This window comes from Cavenderia fasciculata (genome assembly GCF_000203815.1).
Source record: "Cavenderia fasciculata unplaced genomic scaffold Scf_Dfasci-G-p-12c09.r1-3, whole genome shotgun sequence".
NCBI classification, from domain to species: Eukaryota; Evosea; class Eumycetozoa; order Acytosteliales; family Cavenderiaceae; genus Cavenderia; species Cavenderia fasciculata.
This window is the reverse complement of record NW_004457736.1, coordinates 1,487,233-1,509,162: the sequence shown is the minus strand read 5'-3', so window position 1 is coordinate 1,509,162 and position 21,930 is coordinate 1,487,233. Positions and strand designations below refer to the sequence as shown.

General features: G+C 32.8%; 7 protein-coding genes across 7 annotated transcripts; 4 read left to right on the top strand and 3 right to left on the bottom strand.

Annotated features, from left to right (window-relative positions):
* Nucleotides 1–1,267: 1,267 nt before the first annotated feature.
* Nucleotides 1,268–3,806, top strand: DFA_06506 (RNA recognition motif-containing protein RRM; the record flags this gene model as incomplete). The annotated part of the gene is made up of 4 exons (XM_004362150.1): nt 1,268–1,659; nt 1,730–1,905; nt 1,984–2,228; nt 2,307–3,806. 4 exons carry the CDS (start codon nt 1,268–1,270, stop codon nt 3,804–3,806), a joined length of 2,313 nt encoding a protein of 770 aa, XP_004362207.1.
* A 600-nt stretch (nt 3,807–4,406) lies between these two features.
* gpgA (G-protein subunit gamma) lies at nt 4,407–4,734 on the bottom strand (the record flags this gene model as incomplete). The annotated part of the gene is made up of 2 exons (XM_004362149.1): nt 4,407–4,512; nt 4,631–4,734. The coding sequence occupies 2 exons, from the start codon at nt 4,732–4,734 to the stop codon at nt 4,407–4,409; spliced, it is 210 nt and encodes a 69-aa protein (XP_004362206.1).
* A 429-nt stretch (nt 4,735–5,163) lies between these two features.
* Nucleotides 5,164–7,478, top strand: DFA_06504 (uncharacterized protein; the record flags this gene model as incomplete). The annotated part of the gene is made up of 3 exons (XM_004362148.1): nt 5,164–5,167; nt 5,533–5,853; nt 5,938–7,478. The coding sequence occupies 3 exons, from the start codon at nt 5,164–5,166 to the stop codon at nt 7,476–7,478; spliced, it is 1,866 nt and encodes a 621-aa protein (XP_004362205.1).
* Nucleotides 7,479–7,854: 376 nt separating this feature from the next.
* Nucleotides 7,855–8,647, top strand: DFA_06503 (uncharacterized protein; the record flags this gene model as incomplete). The annotated part of the gene is made up of 2 exons (XM_004362147.1): nt 7,855–8,023; nt 8,142–8,647. 2 exons carry the CDS (start codon nt 7,855–7,857, stop codon nt 8,645–8,647), a joined length of 675 nt encoding a protein of 224 aa, XP_004362204.1.
* A 94-nt stretch (nt 8,648–8,741) lies between these two features.
* On the bottom strand, nt 8,742–13,380 carry DFA_06502 (uncharacterized protein; the record flags this gene model as incomplete). Its single annotated transcript, XM_004362146.1, has 7 exons — nt 8,742–8,791; nt 9,182–9,363; nt 9,951–10,523; nt 10,586–11,088; nt 11,138–11,388; nt 11,448–11,468; nt 13,104–13,380. 7 exons carry the CDS (start codon nt 13,378–13,380, stop codon nt 8,742–8,744), a joined length of 1,857 nt encoding a protein of 618 aa, XP_004362203.1.
* A 1,009-nt stretch (nt 13,381–14,389) lies between these two features.
* On the bottom strand, nt 14,390–17,897 carry DFA_06501 (uncharacterized protein; the record flags this gene model as incomplete). The annotated part of the gene is made up of 4 exons (XM_004362145.1): nt 14,390–16,650; nt 16,726–17,005; nt 17,070–17,685; nt 17,848–17,897. 4 exons carry the CDS (start codon nt 17,895–17,897, stop codon nt 14,390–14,392), a joined length of 3,207 nt encoding a protein of 1,068 aa, XP_004362202.1.
* Nucleotides 17,898–18,005: 108 nt separating this feature from the next.
* On the top strand, nt 18,006–21,924 carry DFA_06500 (uncharacterized protein; the record flags this gene model as incomplete). The annotated part of the gene is made up of 8 exons (XM_004362144.1): nt 18,006–18,227; nt 18,302–18,575; nt 18,649–18,983; nt 19,075–19,307; nt 19,369–20,609; nt 20,711–21,078; nt 21,166–21,282; nt 21,367–21,924. 8 exons carry the CDS (start codon nt 18,006–18,008, stop codon nt 21,922–21,924), a joined length of 3,348 nt encoding a protein of 1,115 aa, XP_004362201.1.
* Nucleotides 21,925–21,930: the final 6 nt, after the last annotated feature.

The window sequence follows — 21,930 nt, the reverse complement described above, 5'->3', positions numbered from 1 at the left end:
GTACTATACTACTAGTAGTTTGTTGTATTACCCCCTTAAACCTGTAGAGAGTACTCGAGTCAACAACGCGATAGATAGATAGAATATATTCATTACTTGGATTCCATTCAACCCACCAGCCAAACCAATCAAAAAAAGTAGGACTTTACCAGAATAATAATAATTAATAATAATAATAATACAAAACAAAAGTAATAACAACAACAACAACAATAATAATAATATTGAATAGGAGTGAATGTTGTGAATCTTTCTTTAAAATAGTGTTTTCAAAGGTAAGAGAGAATTAAATATACAATTAAGTTTTTGTGACAATAATGATTGTGTTCTCCTATCCCGATGATGAAAATATAAAACAACAGAACAGAACAACGGAATCGATCAACTATAGCTTACCATAGATGGATGGATGGATGGATGGATAATTATTTCCCATCTCTCTCTCCCCCATTGCATTAATTCCAACCCTTCCAATCTATCAATATCACCAAAAATCAAATTTCAAATAGATAGGAAAATCAGAACAGAAAGGAAACATATCATATTTATCAATCAATCAAATAACAACAGGATATTTTCAATTACCTTTTGACAAAAAATCGATTGTGGGGGTGGTAGTTGTTGAATATTATAATATTCAATTTGAACCCCCATCCATTAATCGATCAATTGTGTTTTTCATATCGACATTAGCAACAATCAACCACTCACTATGCTTGCCCCTTTTTTCAACTTGTTCATCATCATCATGCATCCATAAATAATTAATATTATTACTGATTCAATGAATAATCAAATATTTGACAAAGGGGACAGAGAGAGAGAGGATTATTTGAAAGCATGTTATGATTATAATTTCCTTTACTCCTCCAGTTAGCTGGGATATGGGATAGAGGATGGTAGTACTGAATGTTCTTTAAACAAAATAATAATAATAATAGTAATAGTATTTTTTATAAATCACATATGTAACAATATACAGACAGGAGAGAGCGAAAGAAGAAGACAACGAGTCAGAGGGATTTATAGATAGATAAATATTTATATAGATCTTAAAACAAATAGAAATAGTTATTTAAAGGAACTAACTTTTATTATTCCCTTTCATTCCATCTTTAACACTTAGTTTACTTTTTGGATTTAAAATTCCCAAAAGAAAAAAAACTTTTATATTTATTTATTTATTTATTTATTTATTTATTTATTTATTTATTTATTTATTAATTTGTAATATTATATACATTCATTTCCCAAGAATATTTAAATGATGGACACAGCAACAACAACAACAACAACAACTTCAACAACATCGTCAACAACTAGTAATTATTATAGTGATGAAATTCCATTAGAACAATTGAATATTAGTGGTCATCATCAACAACAACAACAACTTCAACACCAACAACAACAATTACAACAACAACAACAATATATTTATGGTAGTCCAGAAGATAGTCCAAATAGTAGTAGTGATCATTATGGTGACCAAGGTGATGATTATGAAAGTTCAATAGAAAAGGATCAAACCAATGTTTTTGTTAAATATCTACCAAATGAATTTGGTGATTCCGAACTACACAATCTATTTACTCAATTTGGTAAAGTAATGAGTGCAAAAGTAATGGTTGATCCAAAAGGAAATAGTTATGGATATGGGTAAGAAGTCAATCAACCAACTAATTTCATTGTATAACATAATTAATTAATTGTTTATTTATTTTTAAAGATTTGTACGATTTTCATCACCGATTGAATCAAAATTAGCAATTGAAACAATGGATGGAAAACAATTAATGCATAAAAAGTTGTTGTGTCGATTATCTTATTTATATTCAAATCACAATAGCAAATACCCATCAAATAATTTATTTGTTAAACCTTTACCTGCTACATTGACCGATGGTATGAAAAAAAGAAAAGAATAGAATTACAATTCCAATTCCAATATATATATTTATATACTTATTATTTATATCTTAGGTCAATTAAGAGATTTATTTCAAGGGTTTGGAGAGATTGTAGAATGTAAAGTAATGGTTGATAAAAAGGGGAATAGTAAATTAGCTGGATTTGTCCGATTTGACAACGAAGCCGATGCAACTAAAGCCATACAAGCTATGAATGGAGCTAAAATGGGTGCCGACTCTACACCTCTTGTTGTAAAATATGCTGATAACGAACACCAAAAATCGCTAAGAAAACAAAGAAAAATATTAAATTATTTTGTATGTTTTGTAGAAACCCAAAAAAAAAACAACCCAACAAAAATGGAAAAGTATTAATTATTTTATTTATTTATTTAGCAAGTATATAATTATCCAACTGATGTAATGTGGTTTTCATATCCACAGTATTATACGACTGCACAAGTTGACCCTAATACTGCTATTAGTATGGCTGCTGCAAGATCAGTAGGACCTACTACTATTATGCAACATCCTCATCAACATCCGCATCAACATCAACACCAAATTCCAATTCACCATCCACATCATCACCATCATCATCATCAACAACAACAACAACAACAACAATATAATTATGCAACAGCATATTATAATAATCCACAACAGGTCACTTTAGGTGTCTCACCAAACCAACACCACCAACACCACCACCACCACACAAACTATTACGCAGCCACCTCTGGAAACTCACCTCCTCCTCCTCTTCCAATCACAGCCAATATGATTGGTACTGATCATCATCAAATCCAAAGTACATTAATCCCCGCTCCCATCTCCATTCCTTCCCAGTCACCAACAGGAGGAGGAGGAGGAGGACACCACCATCACCATATCAACAATAACCCTAACCTTCTTTTAACATCATCGCCCTCTTCACAAGTTTCCACACCTCCAACTTTGGTCATGTCTCCCCAACAACAACAACAACAACAACAACAACAACAACAACAACAACAACAACAACAAGTTACTCCACCACATCAACCAAAACAAAGTAAACAACGTAAACAACATGGTCAACACCCACTTTCCCTTTCATCATCGGCAATCAATACCAATCGACAACACTACCATCAACAACAACAACAACAACAACAACATGTTTACCAACAACAACAACAACAACCAACATCCAATGCACAATCATTCTCACCACCATACTCTGTTGGACCAACACCAGTTTCAACACCATCAACTCCAACCACAAGTTATACATTATCCAGTCCTAGAAAACAACATTCCTCATCACCTGTCACTGTCCCACAACAACAACCATCACAACAACCAATAGATAATAATAATAATAATAATGATTCATCATCATCATCCAATCAACCATCACCAAATATTAATACTACCAATAATAATAGTTCCAATAGTACTGGTACCAGTAGTAGTCACGATACCAATTTATTTGTTTTCCATTTACCATCATTTGTTGATGATGTATACTTGTATAAATTATTCTCACAATATGGACCATTACAATCGGTAAGAGTTATCATGGACAAGGAGACAGGTGAAAACAAAGGGTATGGATTTGTAAAATTCCAAAACCGTGATGATGCTGTCACTTCACTCAACCAAATGAATGGTATGCAAGTAGGTCAAAAATATCTAAAGGTTAAATTTAAAGATTCTACTACTCCTCCTTTAATTGGTGGAAACAATAATAATAATCAACAAAACAATAATATTGGTAGTAATAATAGTGGACAGGGATTATCCCAGACAACCGGACATGGACAAAAACCAAAGAATAACAAAAAAGGAAAACAACACCATCAACAACAGCAACAATTACAACAACAACAGCAACAACAATTACAACAATAACCTTGTATTAAAGTGATGAACCAACCATCCATCATCCATCCCCTTATTTATTCATTATTTATTTATTTATTCATACATTGTTGTTCCTTTTGTGGAGACAATAAATAAATAAATAAATAATTACAAAAACAAAAAAAAAACAATATTGATATTGTTATATTAAGATAAGATGTCTCTATCAAGATGGTTTTGAAATTGTTATTATTTATTAAAGATCCATTTGAGTTGATACAAAAGAGAGAAAAAGAGAGTTGAAAAAAAAACTATTATTACAATCTTCTCTCTTTTTTTTATCTCTTTTGATCTACTTTTTGTTATTGTTGTTCTATCTCTAATCTAATCTGGGAGGGGATGTTGGATTCTTTTTTTCTCTCTCTCTTTTGTGTTCTTGTTTGAGAAAAAAAAAAAATAGGTCTATCTCTTTTACGCGTGTATTTTTGAGGAGGTGGAAAATGTTGTTATTATTATTATTACTACGGTTTGTTGTTTATTATTATTGTTGTTTGTTTTGTCTATCTCTACATATATTTGATGATTTGTGTGGTTGGTGATGATGTTGTTGTGTTTGTTGTTGTTTGGTAGTTAATAATAATAATAGTTTTATAGTACAGAGCAACTACCTCCCTTGAGTGGCTTAGTCCACTCATTTTCTCCTTGCCATCCTGGAATAAAGGGATCTGGGGTCTTGGTGCAATAATCTTGTAAACTATATATATATAAAAGTTAACAATATAAGATAGTAATGAAGAAAGAAAGGTCAGATGATGTTATTCTCTATCTCTCTATCTCTCTATCTTTCTTTTGCTAAAAGTTAAAGTACTTACGTAGCACAGGCTTCAGAGACCTTGAGAATAGTCAAAGATCTTTCCAATTGAGCCTTCAAGACTTCGTTTTCCTTTAAAACTTTCTTGAGTTGTGATTCTGACATGTTGTATTATATATATATATTTAAAGAGGAAGGGTATTTACAAAAAAAAGTGATTAAATCGCAAAGTCGATTGTTGTTTGTGGTTTTAGAAAAAAAAAAAAAAAAAAAATGGAGTCAAAAAAAAAATTAAAAAATTTGTGCGTCGAACAAAGCTTGGTCTTCTTTGAACCATCGATTTGGGAGTAGCACTATGAACTGTGAAAACAGATAAAGTAAACTGTTTTGGGGATAGGATAATACCTCATTTATTAAAGCGCGATCGACGATCAGTACCACAAACAAACTGTCCAACACATATGTACTGACAAAGTAAAGTAGAAGGAAATCAAAACAATGAATTAAATTAGCAGAACATATAATTATAATATAATAATATATCCACCTATCCTATCTATCCTTCCTTAGTTGTTGTGTGTACATACTACTACAATGAGTATGATTGTTTGTATAGATACAAACAGGTGATGGTGTGGGCGAGTTTCAATGATGATCATTGCGATGGGGTGGTGATCAATCACATCGAATGAATTATTACCACAGAACACACACACACAGTTGTCATATGATATTATTATTTATGCAATGTAATAATGTGTTGCGTAATGTATTAGAAGGGTCAATACTACTGGTAATAATGTATGTTGTTATTAATATCTGTCTCACCCAAAGAAAGATTTAATTAATTATTTTTATAATCCAATCTAGAAGAAATGAAAATATTCAATCACAATTATTGCAATTATGTAGTGATCACAAGTCTACTACTACTCTATTATCTATCTATTATTTATTATGGAGGAGTAAATGCATTGTTGGTTCAAGACAAAACAACAACAACAACGAATGTAATAGATTACAAGGATTACATATTTGCATTAATGTCAGAGACTGCCGCCAATAACCAAAATCAAAGAAATCATACTTATCTATCTTTGAATGCAAGAGATTCATTGTCGCCACAAACAAATCAACAGAGTCCAATTTGTTATGATTTTGCTCATTCCGTTAATATCAACACAGGTCACAGTCGAATGATCATTTCAAAGAGTGTACTTTCAAATACTATCATCATTTCATTCTCTTCAACTTTTCCAATTGACAATTATTTAAATGATCCTGGTATGATACTAAACATAATAATAATATCTAATAATAATAATAATAATTTAATATAATATCAATTATTTATTTCTCTTTTTTTAGAGTTGGTTGAATGTCCATTTAAAACAAAGTCACAAAATTGTGGTGGAATGTTTAAAGGTATTGTAAATGAATACTTGGAGATGAAAGATGATTTGACAACATTTCTACATCAATTGGATAGTGTCTATGATGTCTACGTCACTGGTTATTCATTTGGAGGTTCGTTGGCTTTGGTTTGTGCAACTGATCTATTGGCTCGTCCCATCGATGATATCGGTCGATTTTATTCTCTATCACTTGTTACATTTGGTCAACCACCGATTGGTGACAAACAATTCATTCAATTCCTTCAAGGTGGTTCCTCCAATAGTGCCAGTGCCAATGCTGCCGCCAACAAAGGTGTCTCTACTCCTTTAGCCAAAGGACAAAATGATTTAAAATCAAAGTTACAATACCGTCGTTATGCAACTGCCACAGTCACTGCCAATACCAATGACCCAATAGTTTATGATTCAATCATCGATTTAAATCAAAATATATTTTATCATCCACAATCCTCCTCATCCACCTCTTTATTATATTTACCAATCACTATTTCAACAAGAACAACAGCCATGTCAAGTGGATTAAGTATTCATTCACTTCACCATTATTTAACTGGATTATATTCACCATTGTATTCTCCATGTAGATCATCTAGTTATTATAGTAGTAGTAGTGTTCCATCACCCACTTCATCTTCATCCCCATCTCCATCATCAATTTATACGAATAGAATATTTCATAGTCCAATGTCAAGTGGATTATGTAAATCTAAATTAATCATCAATATTAATAATCCACAATTTGATAAATACTCTATTTGTTTGTTATCGTACACCAAGTATTTAAATTACTATCAATACAACCAATCAGTTTCATGTGCCAATAATCTGGGTACCGATATTCAAGGTGGTATTATGATCACACTGGCAGACATGTCTAAAACACCAAACTATTATTTAGAGTTTAATTTGGATAGTTCAACATGTCATGTAGGCAGTGACAAAACACCTGGAGGTGGTGAAAACCATGGTGACTTGATATTAATAATAGAGAATCATAATCAACAATTAATTCCAACTACACTAGACTATTCTATTAATCTTACCACTAGATATCCATCTCCTAATCCACCTCTAAATATTTCTTTAGAATGGAATATTCAACACCCAATAACAACAACAACAACAAGACAAGATTTATATTCTTTAAAAGTGTCTTGGAATACAACTAAAACAACAACCACAACCACAACAACAACAACAACAGCAACAATCAACAAAGATATAGATGATATTATCAAAGATAGTGATAGTGATAATATTGCATATCATATTTGGATTTGTAGTGTTGGTGGTAATTGGAAAAGATTTACTGTTAATTCAATTGATGACAATAATGATAGTAATAATATTACAGGTCGATTAAGTAAAGTAATAACAGATATACCATTTGGAGTTTATTCAATATCAATGACAACAGAAAACTTGACCACTAAAATGGAATCAATACCATCCAAAGTAATGTTTGTTCCTTCAAATTGGGTTGAACAATCATAATAAACTTTAACCAGTTAATGAATTCACACAAAACAAACCATTCTATTTCTATTATTATCAACACCAAAATGATCATATTCCTGGTCATTAAAATGATTCCATCCGATTGAAGTTGGCGGTCAGCGCGAGTTCCACTCAAAGAATTAAAAAACCGACAAGCCGATTATAAACCATCAATCATTGAAAAGTAGAGTAGTAGTGGTGATCCGAGAGATGGGTGATATTTTTGATTTTGATCCCAGGGATTCTATTTTTTGTACTGGTTAAATTTCGACCTTTAAAAAGATCGTAAGACTCACCTTTCGATTTCTCTATATTATCGACGTTGTTCATTCTATTGATCATTTATACTACACATAAACAAAACAAAATAATAATGTTTATTTCAAGAATCGCTATTTTAATTGTTGTTGCATTGCTTGCAATCAATGTAAATGCCAAGGATTGTTTAAAGTCTAATGGTTATACATCTGGCTTCACAGTCTCTTCATTCAATACATACTATCCTACTGGTGGATCAACTGTACCTCTATCTTTTTTTGAAGGTAATTATAAATTTCGAAAGAGAGAGAGAGAGATAGATAGGAAAAGATAATTAAATTTAATTAGTACTAACATTATTATTTGATTGTTTTGAACCAATTATGATTCAATTATTTATAGTCGGTGATACATCAGTTGATTTCCAAGGTAAAAGAATGAGAGTCAATTATGAAATTATAATGAGTGGAGTACCAGTTATGAATGGTTCATTATGGGGTTTTGGTGACACTAATACAATGTACATCTTGTCAGAGGGTATTTGCAAGACTGCTCCATTAGGCTTCCCAATCCCACAAGGATTTGTCAACGGCTCTGTCGTTGGTACTACCAAGTTGGGTCAATTCGAAGTAGAGGTATGGAATATCCCAACAGAAGCACCAAATACCCAAACCATGTTCTATGATAAGCACACTTGCTCGGGTGTTTCAAGTATTGTTAACAACAATGATCCAAGCAGTCCAGGAGCCAGTACCATGTTGTTTTTCGAGTTTATTGACACCTACACCGAATCATTCTTTACTCTTCCACCACAATGCACTCAACCAAATGCACCAATCGCCGCCTTTACCTCTATGCAAGATGCTTTCCCACATATTCCAAAGTCTATTCTTCATCAACTTCGTTAAATTATTAACCAATTTAAAACAACAACAACAACAACAACAATGACTATACTCTATTAATCACGATAGTTATATTTACCACTTGATCATTATTATCTTATCGAGAATATATGATTAAATAAATAAAACTAAATCCATCCAATTTTACTATTTTATAAAAATCTTCCTCTAGCTGTACAACTTGAACTTCATACATTGGGGGGGGGATTTATTAAAAAATATTACACAGGACTCCCCTACCTACCTACTATAGTACATCCCTATAATAATCGCCGAACAATCCCATTCACATGTGTTTAAAATCGCTCCCAACAAAAAAAAATTATAAACATTAACATTAAAATTATAAATATATCATATTATATTTTATACCTCTCAATTAATTATATAAATACCAAGTATCTATATTGTTATTACAAGGTATGTACAAGAAGTGGTACATATTTAATGGATCATACCACCTTTCATTTACATTCTAAAATGGTGACAAAGATCAACAAAAAATTAAAGGATGCACTCAACGTCAACCAAAATTACTGGAAACAATTAATATTGCACCAATCAAATCATTATTTATCAATGCACCATCTGTAACCTTTATAATTTCTATCCAAAATATTAAAAATGGATGTAACGTATTTCCCATCATTAATTGCTTTTCGAAATATCGCTGGCTCATTCCAACAATTACCAGGGATGCAATCAATAATAGATGCTTACTATTCTATAAAAGAAATGTTAATATCGACTTATTGGATGACTACTGTAAAAAAAGGATTCGGAACAATATCAGCATGTCAAATTGGGAAGTGCACTTACCAATCATCCAAGAGTGTTTTAAAAAATAAACTTCCTCTTATTCAGCTCGTGAAAACATTGAAATCATTGAGAAACAAAAAATCGATCCGATTAAGTTAATTAACATATGATCAATGGTGATTTTAATAATTTAATGAAAAATGGTTTGTGAATCTAGATTCTTCTGAAATCTTTCAATAAAGCAAAGTCTTCTTCGTTCTGCAAATCTGACAAATAAACAATGAATTGGTTGTCGAATTCGTGAAAGATCAAGTCAAGATCTTCAGTTGCGATCCAAAGAAAAGATATTTTGGAATCTTTTGGTAAGAGTTTCATCATCTCGCTCTCATTCTTTGACCAATTGTTCGAGTGTGTTCTACCGACAGTGACTTGACAAGGGTACAGATGCTTGTTGGTCTTGTCCCAAAAGTAAAAGTCGACAGTGGGATAGTTGGGCGATGTTGGAACGATGAACAAATTGATATCAAAGTTGGTGGTAGCATCAAACTTGTTACCACAGAACTCTTTGGTGTGATAATCTTTAACTGTGATCTTTTGATCACTGAGTACGAAATTATCATAAAATTGCTTGCCTCTTTTTTTGGTGACGATGTTGATCTTTTTGGCGAGCACTGAAAACTTTCGCACCGATGACAGCTTATCAATCAGATAGTGCTCTACGATGCGACCACGAGCGTCAGATGTGAGATCGATGGTGCCACGAAAGACGGATTGATATATTAGAGCCAAGTTGATGTCGTAGGGTACGGTTTTCGAGTATGCGCTCTTCAAAATAGGGACGACCATCGGGATAAGCGGACAAACATACCCATCACGCAATACCATGAGTTGGTGGTTGATAAAGATTGATTCCATTTGGATGGGTAGATTGAGCTCCATAAATAAAATGGAGCGAATGAATCTCTCCTGCATACGTTGGTCACCAAGGTAATCATTTTGAAATGCGATGTCTTGGAGAGTGATCTGGTTTCGTTTTTTCTGTGTATACGAAAAGATTGAGTTATCCACTTGTGAAAAGTCTTTTGTGGTATCCAAATCTAATAACTGTTGTACCTCGACCCTAATGAGATTGAATTGGTTAATAACGCTACATGACCCTATCGATCTTTGGTTATATCTTACGGAATAAAAGATGTAACTGATTTGACCTTATCAAAGGTGTCTTGATCGTTTATAATCTTTTTGGTTATCGCCCATTTGTTGTACTCGTCATCTGTGAACCCATTGTTGAATGGGAAAATAGGCCATTGTCCATCGGTTGCAACCTTGAGAGCGTACCTGTTGTTTGCAGATCCAGATATGACTACCAAGAGTCTGCTCCACAAAGAACTGGTCACAAGCGACCCCTCGATGATACAAAGTGGAAAAGTTAGTCTTTGTTCGTCAGTGAGTGAGTGGTGTTGGTCAAAAACCATGTAGATCGAGAGATTGTTTGTGCGACAGTGTGCAGCCATATCGTGGAGAAATTGATCAAGGAGGATGAGATTGCCTTGTGGCGATACATCAAGAAGGAGTTTACTTGTCCAATCTTGAACAAAGTTGTCCCCAGCTACCTCGAATGCTACGAGTGCAATATCCAAAAAAAAAAATGTTTCTGTCAAAAGAATCTCCCCATCCTTTGCAATCTGGAAGATACAAAACTCTATTATTGATATCTTCGCGGAGGGTACTCACCACTTGATAGAGTGAGTGAGACTTGCCGACACCTTGTGGGCCTTGAACATAAAAGCCTTTTACCTTTCCAAGGGATTTTTTGATATCTTCCAGTAAGTCGGATGTGATCTTTCTGTCCATGATATGAATTAATCCATCAACAAACTTGAAACGAGTTCTCAATGAAGAAGAACAGAGAGGATCTTGTGGATACATCTCATTAAATGCTTTTGATTTCTTGTACTTTTGCAAACTTTCTTTGATTGGTGGATCTAAGATAAAAAGTTAATTTAAATCGATCACATCAAAACCAATTGTTAACAATGCATACCATATGCTCTCTTCTCTCTTGCTTCGAACAAAAAAAAGAAATAAATGATTAGTAAATGAACCTGCGGTTGGAGTACCAAAAAACAAAGGATGATTCAAAAAACAAACAAAACAAAATGACAAGATTTTGAATGATGAAGAATGGTTGCTACAATCAGAATAGTTTGGGATGGCTACCAACAATCCGTGATGGTGATAAATATGGGGGCAGATAGAGGGGTGAGAGTGTAGGTTGGCGATTGATATGGTATTTGGAACCAAAAAAGATAATAATGTTTTAAAGAGTAGCAATGATAGTGATGGATTGCAATATCTGATTGAAAGTTTTTGTTGGAGATGGATTGACCAACAAAAATGAGACAAGTGATGGGCCTGTAATATGAGAGCAAACAAACAAAGAAAAACAAAATGACTAGATTTGAATGATGGTGATTGGTTGATGCACCAATTAGGTATGTTTGACAAAAGTAGTGGATAAGATGGAAAAAGAGATGGGTGATAAAAATAAAAGGTCCAAAGATCTTAAAGAATGAACACAAGAGGTCAATGACATGAAAGATGAACAAACAAAATGACAAGATGTTGAATGATTGTGTTTGGTTAAAAGAGATGGGTAGTGCATTGATGAGATAATAAAACAAAAAGATAAACAACAAGTAAAAAAAGAGTTGTTTGAGAGATGGATATGTTGATAATATAATGAAGAAATGGAAGGGAATGATGCTTTGATAAAAAGGATGTGGTGATAATGAGGGGCCTTACCTTTGGGAGCAGTAGAGGGAATAGATGTATTGCTGTCTACGAGTTATTGAGCGAAAAATTGTAATACATCTAAACCCATTCCATGTTGTCCAATAATAATATTAGCATGGCTTCATTTTCATCAATAAACGTGGAACATGCGCTCTTTTGAGCAACAGTGAAATCAGTTCCCTTGACCAATTCCCGAGCTTTCTGTTGTGCTAGAAAAAAAAATGAGAGAATGGGTTAGGTTGATATTATCACGTCAATTGTTAGTTCAACCTACTTGACATTACGTTAGAGGTGGTGCCTTTAGGATAGAACGAAATAATGATGGTGGTTAATAATGGTGACAATAATAGAATGTAATAATTAAATTTTAAAATGCGGAGGAACTTGTAAGGACTCTGAAAGAAAATTATTTACAAAATAGAAAAATGAAGAGATGAAACAAATAAATGATAAAAAAGACAGTTGGAATATGGTTGCAAATTAAGATAGAAAGGGATATAAACTACAAAGAATAAATAACTGAATGAAACAAGATGATGATGATGATGATGATGAATAGATAATGAAATAAGATCAAATAAAATGTATCAGAAAGAATAGATAGTGAACTGCTGACCGGTATGAGTGCTTTTTATCATCAAACTCCAAGAAAAAAGCATATTTATTAAAATAAATGTGTGATTTTATTTTAGATAATAAAATGTCTAATGGGTGAACGACAACACTTTAAAGGTTGATGGTGTGATTAATAGATGACGAGCAACGAGCATAATGATGGGGTCGTGAGGGAATGACGAATATGACTGGGACAAATGAAATAGAAGATAGATAGATAGATAGATAGATAGATAGATAGATAGATAGATAGATAGATAGATAGATAGATAGATGCATAACTACTTACCACTGCTGATCTGATGTGATAGCGATTGTTGAATTAAAAGTTGTTGAACAGCCAGATAGAGCTTCTTTGCAGGTGCTACGACTATGCCACATTTACCAAAATCAGCCTCTGTAAACACTGCGATACTTTCTCCATCCACATCATTATCAAGAAGCATCTGGGCATATTCTTCTCTTACTTGAACTTCTTTTGTAGCCCATTCTTTTACTTGTTTTGCTGACCATCGTTTGAAATCGCTTTGTGATGCAATTTCTGTTATTGTCAAAGCATTATACATGTTATGATTAAAAGTGATGTCATACGATAATAGAAAACATTGTCAATGTTTCAAAAGTGTCTTTTCTTTTTTCAAATTTGTAATATTGCAATACTACCACACCCTTTTTTTTTTTTTTTATTTAAATATTTTTTTTTTTTTTGAAAAACCGATGTGAACAAAGAGTAGAAAGAATAATAAACTACACATCACAATGAGGAGCCCTTTTTTCTTCTCGGGTTTATTTATTCATCCATGTAGAATCTGTTGTTATTTAGATGGACAATTGATCATCCAAAATAGTTACGATGGAAGTGGAATACTTTGTGATGCCAACCAATCTTTTTCCATCGATCCAATTTCTATTAGCTATGTTCTTGGAGAAAGTTAAAATTATGAATTTATAATCCAAAATCTAAAATCAAACCAATATATTTTTATTTTTCCAAAATAATTTTAACCTTTATAATTTCTATCCAAAATATTAAAAGTTAATAATTAATTCTAAAAAATAATACAATAAAAATAAATATTTCTAAAAATAAATTAACTATTTTAACTTATTTAATATATAATGAGACCTGCAAGGGCGAATTCTTGTAAACTTTTTTGGGAGAGCAGCGATCCAACGCCCAACCCACATATTAAAGTAGGTTAATGAGTTTATCGAGACCCTGGGTACAACAACCCAAAATTTATTAATTTGGTAAATTTTTTTTAACGCCCTCTGCCATTCTGGGTCGACATTTGTACTTCTGGATAACAATTGATTAGGTCGACGTTTGGAGATAGATGATATGAAGATGTAATTTTCTAGGTGTTCCCTTTTGATTTGCTGGTGGAGCGTGTTTTAAAACACATGTCTCCATCTAAAACTCAAAAGGGAGGCCTAGCCAACAACATTGATTTATCAATCAAACCACATCTATTTGTAAGTAAATTATTTAAAGTAGGTATTTGGTTGTTCAATAATATACAATGATAAAAGTTTGTTTAAACATCTTGAACATTTTATTATTAATTAAATAATTTATTTATTAACCGGTGGAATAGCCAATTGTAAAACAGTAGGATGCATAGATTGAATGGCAGCTTGGAAAACATTGGCACCCAATCGATTGGAAGCTTCTTTCATTTTTTCGTAGAGGTAGGTTGATAGGTCGACAATGTTTAAGGGGTCGACTTGTTGGACCTTGCGTAATTGTATTTCAGTGGCACTCTCTGGGAGTGAGAACCCGTCGAGTGAGAATCCTCCAGCAGACTCTCCACCACCAGAGAAAAAGTCATTGTTGGGTGGGTCAATATCGGGACGTAGTCCTACGACGGTAGTGATGATTTGTGAAAGTTGTGGAATGACTTCGGCTCTTGGTGTGGCGATAAGATTGCACAAGGCAATAGCAGTGAGTTTACGTGCATCAGAGTTTGATATCGAGTCGATATTGTCAAACCATTGGTCAAAGAATTGGTTTACAGTGTCTTGGACGGGTTGCTGTTTATGGGCAGCGATACCGTCGAGTAGGGAAAAGAGGTAGAGTGGGTTACCAACACACACACGTGCAAAGACGGTGAGATACTGTACTTTGGCCAACCCGGGCTCTTCAGGATCCATAGTGAGCGTGTACAACTTGGCCAACACTGATTGGAGGAGTACGCAGCCGTCGTTTGGGAACATTTGCAGTACACGGTCGATTGGCTGTGCAACATGGACTGTAGAAGAGTCACGAATGTCACCAAGCAGGTGGAAGAAGCATTGTGCCACGTCTTTACCATACTGTTGCAACAGCTCTTGCTGACCAATCAACAGGTAGGCGTCGAGGATACGCAGGCACGTCTCTGCAAACTCTAGTGTATGAGAGAGTGTCCCCACCAAATTACGGAACACTTGTAACAAACGCGGTGATATAGTTTGTGTTACACCAATACGGCAGATATAGGTGAGCCACAGGTCAAGACCATCCTCGAGCAAAAATACAGATTCTTCTGAACCAGGTGTGGTGGCGTGATCGATCACAGCGAGTAGGAACGACTCGTATTCAGCCGGACTGCTATTCCACGCTTGTAAAAAGAGTGTCATGCATCTAATGAGCGAGTTTTTGAGGATGGATGATACATCACCGTTGCTCCACGACTCTCCAAAAAGATGGAAAATACTGGCGACGTATGGACGTAGTTGTTCGTTGAGTTGGACAAAGATGACACCGAGTACTTCTAACAGCTTGGTTTGTGACTCTACTTCCTCGCAACGTTTGAACAATGCCAACAAAGAAAGAATAGTCTGGTTGACGTATGGCTTGAAAGTGTCAAGCTCAAATGTGTAATCGTCAATGTATGCCTTGAGAGAGTCAGCTCCAGTTAGTGCAATCACCAAATCATTGTGATTAACCAACTCTAGCAAGATTGATACAATAGGTGCACGCAACTGCTCGGGAATCTTGGGAATCCAGTACCCTAACAACCAACACACACGACGTGTAAGGATCTTGTACCGTGCATCAGGAGTTTGCAACTCTGCTAAAAACACACTTTGAAAGAGTTTGTCAAACTCTACCACCTCGTACAAGTTATAGTATCCAAGTCCAATAGTCATGTAGCATGACTCTTTAAGTAATACTTGTTGATCTGTCAAGGGAGCTCTCAACTCCATAGCATACTTTACAATCTCTATCACAATTTGTACACAACTCTCGTGGAAATGTTTCATGAGCAATATAAACAAGTTGTATGCACATGGTTTCAATTCGTATTGGTGAGAGTCTGAATCGAGCTGCATGATGTATTGTTCAGGCTCGTCTTGCCAAGTCTGTAATTCCTCTGGAGTGATGATTAAAAAGTTTGAAACCAATGCTCGAAGATGTACTTGTAGCATCTCGAAATTGAAAAACTGTTTGATCATTGACTGTGCAACATGTGTTGCCGAACTATTGTTTGTCACGTCCACACTACCCAATGCAACACCTTCATCTTCATCGGGATCAGATATCTCTGTTTGATAACTAATACAATCTACAATCGATCTAAGATACATTAATGATTGTACCAATGATGTTTTAAATGTTATTAAACTTTCCTCGGATGAACGTTCATCTTGGTGTTGTTGTTGAATGGTGGCTGTTAATTGTAAATGTGGTGGTGTATAGGCAACGATTTGATTATTAAAATAGGTGAGTGATGGTACTAGGAATTTAATAAATGTCAATGGATTCATTGCTTGAGCTCTAATTATAATCTTTTGATTCATTATAATTAATTCATCAATTTTTAATCTTAATATATGATTTCCATTTGATTTTCCTACAAACGATAAATAAATAAATTAGTATAATATTTAATATATCTATTAATTATTTTTAATCGTCTTTAACATACTAAATGATAATATATTTGATAAATAATTAAATAGATTATTAAAGAATTCACAGATATCATTATTTTCTTGATATTGAGTGAATCCATGTTCGATGATACGTCTCAATATCTTGGAGACTACAATCAACAATTCAACCGATGTTTGTTGGTTTTGTTGAATAAATATATTGTTTCTTTGTTCGATTGTTTCAACTGTCGACACCATCTTTACTGTATTTTGTAATTGATTCATTGAATTATTCCAAATTGGTCCAAATAATTTAAATAATTCATTTGATACCTTTAAAAAATAATAAATAAATAAATATATTAAAGAGATAGGTTATATTTATATTTTTACTTACTTGATAAAATTCCTTTCTTTCAGCAGACATTCTTTTTGATGATAATTCATTGACAATGTATTTGATAGTTTGAAGGGCAGTCAATTTATGATGATCATTCCCCTTTTCAAGATACTCAAATAGTACTTGAAATAGTGTTGGCCATTGTTTATGATAATCGACACGTGCAATCTTTGATATTGCAATAGATAATTGTCTAGCTATTTTTGATTCCTCTCCTATTTGTTCGTATTGTGATAATATATAAAGTAATCTTTCTCTATAAACTTGTTTATCTTGATCATTTATAATTATTAAATCTCTAAAAAGTATAAATATAAATGTTAGCATTACTCTATTCTCTATCTCTGTTTCTCTTTCTCTTTTCTCATTTCTATCATACGGTTTATTCTTCCAATTATTTGCAATTTGATTCTTTAAATGAACAGCAGCAACCAATCTAACATGTGAAGGTATATTTTGTTTATCTTGAATAATGTCGATGAGTACACCTGTGAACCCTTGTTGTTTGTCGATCGCCTTTAAGTGTGCCTCTGTCTGTTGAATCGTTGTATTGTCAGGTGACAATGTATTAAGCAATAATGTGCATATTTGATCTTTTGATATACTCATCCTCCTTTAAGTATATATATATATATATAACTATAAATATAAATATATATAAAGAATAATGATGTTACTCGTCGTCAAGAGATGAACGAAACAAAGTTTCACAGTTGTCTTTTGTGCAAGACACCCCCCAAAAGATTTCTTTTTAAAAAGTGCAGGGTCAGTTCACCTCTTCTTTGCTGAAGTTGTTAAAAGGTTCATTTCAGGAACAAGAGACATCTTTTACATATACTTATATACAATATATATATATACATATACATACATAAAAGGGAGATAGATATATACTATAATATTATTATATATATCCCTTCAAGGTAGTTTGAAATGGATCATCATCACTATAATGATCAAAATAATAGACAACAAAGTAATCATCAAAGAACACCATCATCATCTAATAATAATAATAATAACAATAACAATAAAGATGAACTCAACTTATTCTCTTTGACATCAAATTTGAATACACTTACTTCAGTATCTAAACTATTGTCTGCAAGAAAAGGTAACACTAAAACATATCTTAGTGAAAAGTCACCAGAAGATGTATGTAGATAAGATAGATAAGATAGATACATAAAACATAAGTACTTATATAATATTTATCTATTATCTTATAGATTGAAAAGGAAAATAGAATTATTAATAGTTTAGATGCAGAATACTTTAAAGAGGATTTTGATATTGGATATTTATTGAATCAAATACCACCAGATCGTCCATCATCTTCATCATTGTCTGCATCATCATCTACTTCTTCACTTTGTGATTCAGTTGATCCCACCAAAGATGAAATCGATCCAATCGACAAGTTGTCTGTCAGAATCTATGAATATCATGAAGCTGTAGATTCAAGATTCAATGATTTAATTATGAAGAGTTATAATGGATTTGGTATGAAACACAGAAATGAAAGAGATATGAAATGAATAGACATTTATTAATCTTTCTATTTCGATTTCTATAGTACAAGGAATGTCACAAGTTTATGAGATTGAAAAGGATTTATCGCATTCGGCGGTAATGTGTAGGAGTGGTAAACATTATCTTGATCAAGTTCAAAAGGGATTGACATCATTTGGAATGATTCTATTACAAAAACATAGAAAACGTGCTATCTACAAATACATTGTAAGCGAATTGGAAACCATCAAAGATATTGGTGATGCCGGTCGTAAAATTGAAACACTTATTCGTCAACATAGCTTTGGTGATGCCATTGAATTGGCAAATCAATCTAGTAAAAAGATAATGTCTGCTTCACAATATCAATGCATTCAAACTATTACTCAAGGTTTCGAGGTATGAAAAATAGGAATTATATTTATTTTATAATCATCGTCAATCTTTATTTATATTAATATCATTTTGGATTATTTATTTTTTATACTAGTCATCAAATCAAAAGATTTTAGATAAAATAGATTCATCATTTTCAAAAATGTGTAATGAATTTGATGCAAAGATATTTGAAAGTATTATAACCGGGTATTTAATGTTGGACCAAAAACAAAGACTAAGAGAAAAGATTCATCAATATTTTATTACCAATATTGAAGATCATTCAAAAAGAATTTTAATTACTCATATGTCTCATGGTTATGATAATCCTGAAGAATTAAAACCGTATGTCAAATATTTAAAATATATATTATTATTTGATTATTAATTATTATTTTAAAATTAGGATGAAATTTGTAGATATGTGTAAAATATTAAAAGAAGATCAATATGTATCATCATTATTGGGATTATTGGAACATTTGACAGATTTGATGTGGTCGCATTATCAAATGAGAAAATGGATACTTGAATGGTTGGCTACAAATACAACGAGTAGTGACCATCACCAAAGTAATGGTACTAGTAGTGATGGAACATCTCCACAACCATCATCATTAACCAATGGAAAGAAATTATCTTCTTCATCATCATCCTCTTCGTCATCTTCTTCTTCATCTTCTGCTGCTGCAGCTGCTTCATCAGAGAGAGATTTTTATATTGATACATTTAGAGTGATGATTGGAACTAAAAAGTTAATGTGGAATACTATACAAAACCAAATCAAACATATTCTTGGAGCATGTAGTCCATCATTCAAGATTGAAGAGTTTCTCAAGGTACTGGAATCAGTCAACCAATTTATTGATATTGGACAAGAGTTTGCCAATGAAGAGAGGGAAGGTACACACGGACAGTATCTATCGCTTCTCAAGGCTGCTATGCGTGACCAGTCATTGGCCTATTTCGAACACTTCCACAAAAAGAGAATAGAGGATCTTAGAACCATGCTCGAGAATGAAATGTGGCACAAGGTACCATTGGCAACTGATTTTACAGTTTTGGATATTCAAGAGTTTGGTGGAGTCATGAAGAACTCTTCAAAAACATCATCACTCTCATCTTCTTCGTCGTCATCATCGTTGCCCAAATCATCTTCACAAACTGCATTGGCGGCATCTGCATTCCTATCACTCAACCTCGATCAGAACAAGCCAAGTCTCGACCTACAAGTACACGACGTTGCATTCTTTAACAACTTTAAGATAAATGGTAATCCATTTGCCTATAAAGAATTATCAAATAGAAAGACTTTGAATGAAGCATCTGGTGACAAGTTGGGTCATCAAGAACAACAACAACAGCAACAACAACAACAAAATGGAACGAGTGGTACAAATGGACAATCAACAACAACAACAACAACAACAACATCAAATACTAGTTCTCCATTGATTGCTTCAACTACCATTAATGTCATTCGTCTTATTGGAAAGTATCTACAAATGATGAAGATTTTAAAACAATTAGCATACCCAATCTTTACTGCAATTGCTCAATTATTGGAATATTACGTTTATACAGTTTACACATTTTTTGGTGAATCTTCAAATTCCCTATTATTTACTGATGATTCAATTTCAAATAGTAAGACTAAACAAAACAAACAAAATATTATTATTATTAAAAAACAAAGAATAGAATATTAATTTCTTTTATTTTATTTTATTTTATTTTATTTTTTATAGTAAGTCCAATATTAAAGAAAACAATGCAAAGATTAAAAATTAAATTTAATGCAGCTACGCCAACACCAAGTACACCTACAACATCATTATTATCATCGACACATTATTTCCAATCCAAATTGACAGCTTCACCCATTTCACTTCGACAATCTGTCGACTCTAGTAAATCACCCAATCTTTCCCATCTTTCACTTCAACATCAAAATTCAGACGATGGAGCCATCTCTATCAATTGGATACTCCCTAAACTATCAGATGTCGATTTGGCCAACATGAAAACATTATACGGTTTGGAATATAAAATTATTGGTTTGGAATCAATGATGTTTATTGTTGATGCTATAATGGAAGCTCAACCTTTAGTTTTTGTAAGAAAGAAAGAAAGAAAGAAAGAAATTAAATTAAAATGAACCAACCAACTCTCTAACTTTTTAAATTACTCTATTTATTTTTAGAATTTAATACCAAATGAAAAAATGGAAGCAATATCATTATTTTATTCAGAAACTGTTAGTGTTGTTAGTGCATTAAGAAGTGTTTGTTATAAAAATATTGCATCACAAATTTTAAATGTAAGAAAAGAAAAGAAAATGAATGATGACGACGATGATTTTGATTTGATTCTAATTTATAATTATTTTTAAATTTTCTACTAGTTTGAACAAATTTATTCAATGATATCAAGTGTTAAATGGGAACCAAAAGATGTTCAAACAGAATCAAGTCCATATGTTAAACAAATATTTATTGAATTCCATCGATTTGCAGGTCATTTGGATGAGATTGCAACGAGAAGTGGAGTGATTACACCAAAGGTTCGAAATATATTGTGGGAGAATACCATCACTTTTGCAATGGAAGCATTGATTGAAGCATTCTCTCGAATTAAAAAATGTAATAATAATGGACGTACTCAAATGACAATGGATGTAAAGAATCTGCAATCGACACTTGAACAATTGACCACGATCCGTCCTATTCCACACTACCAAGCCGTCGACAAATACATTAAAGCCTATTTCCTTCCAGAGACTGATATCTATAATTTGGCACGTGACGAAGAATACACTATCAAACAGGTGATTAGTATAGTCAATGTTGTCAACCATCTCAAGAAACCACAAAAACAAAAACTACTCTCCGATTTGGAAGACCTAGAAAAACAAAGAAAAAAGGAATTGGATGCTCAAAAATTACATGGTCAATCAAATTAAAAAAGA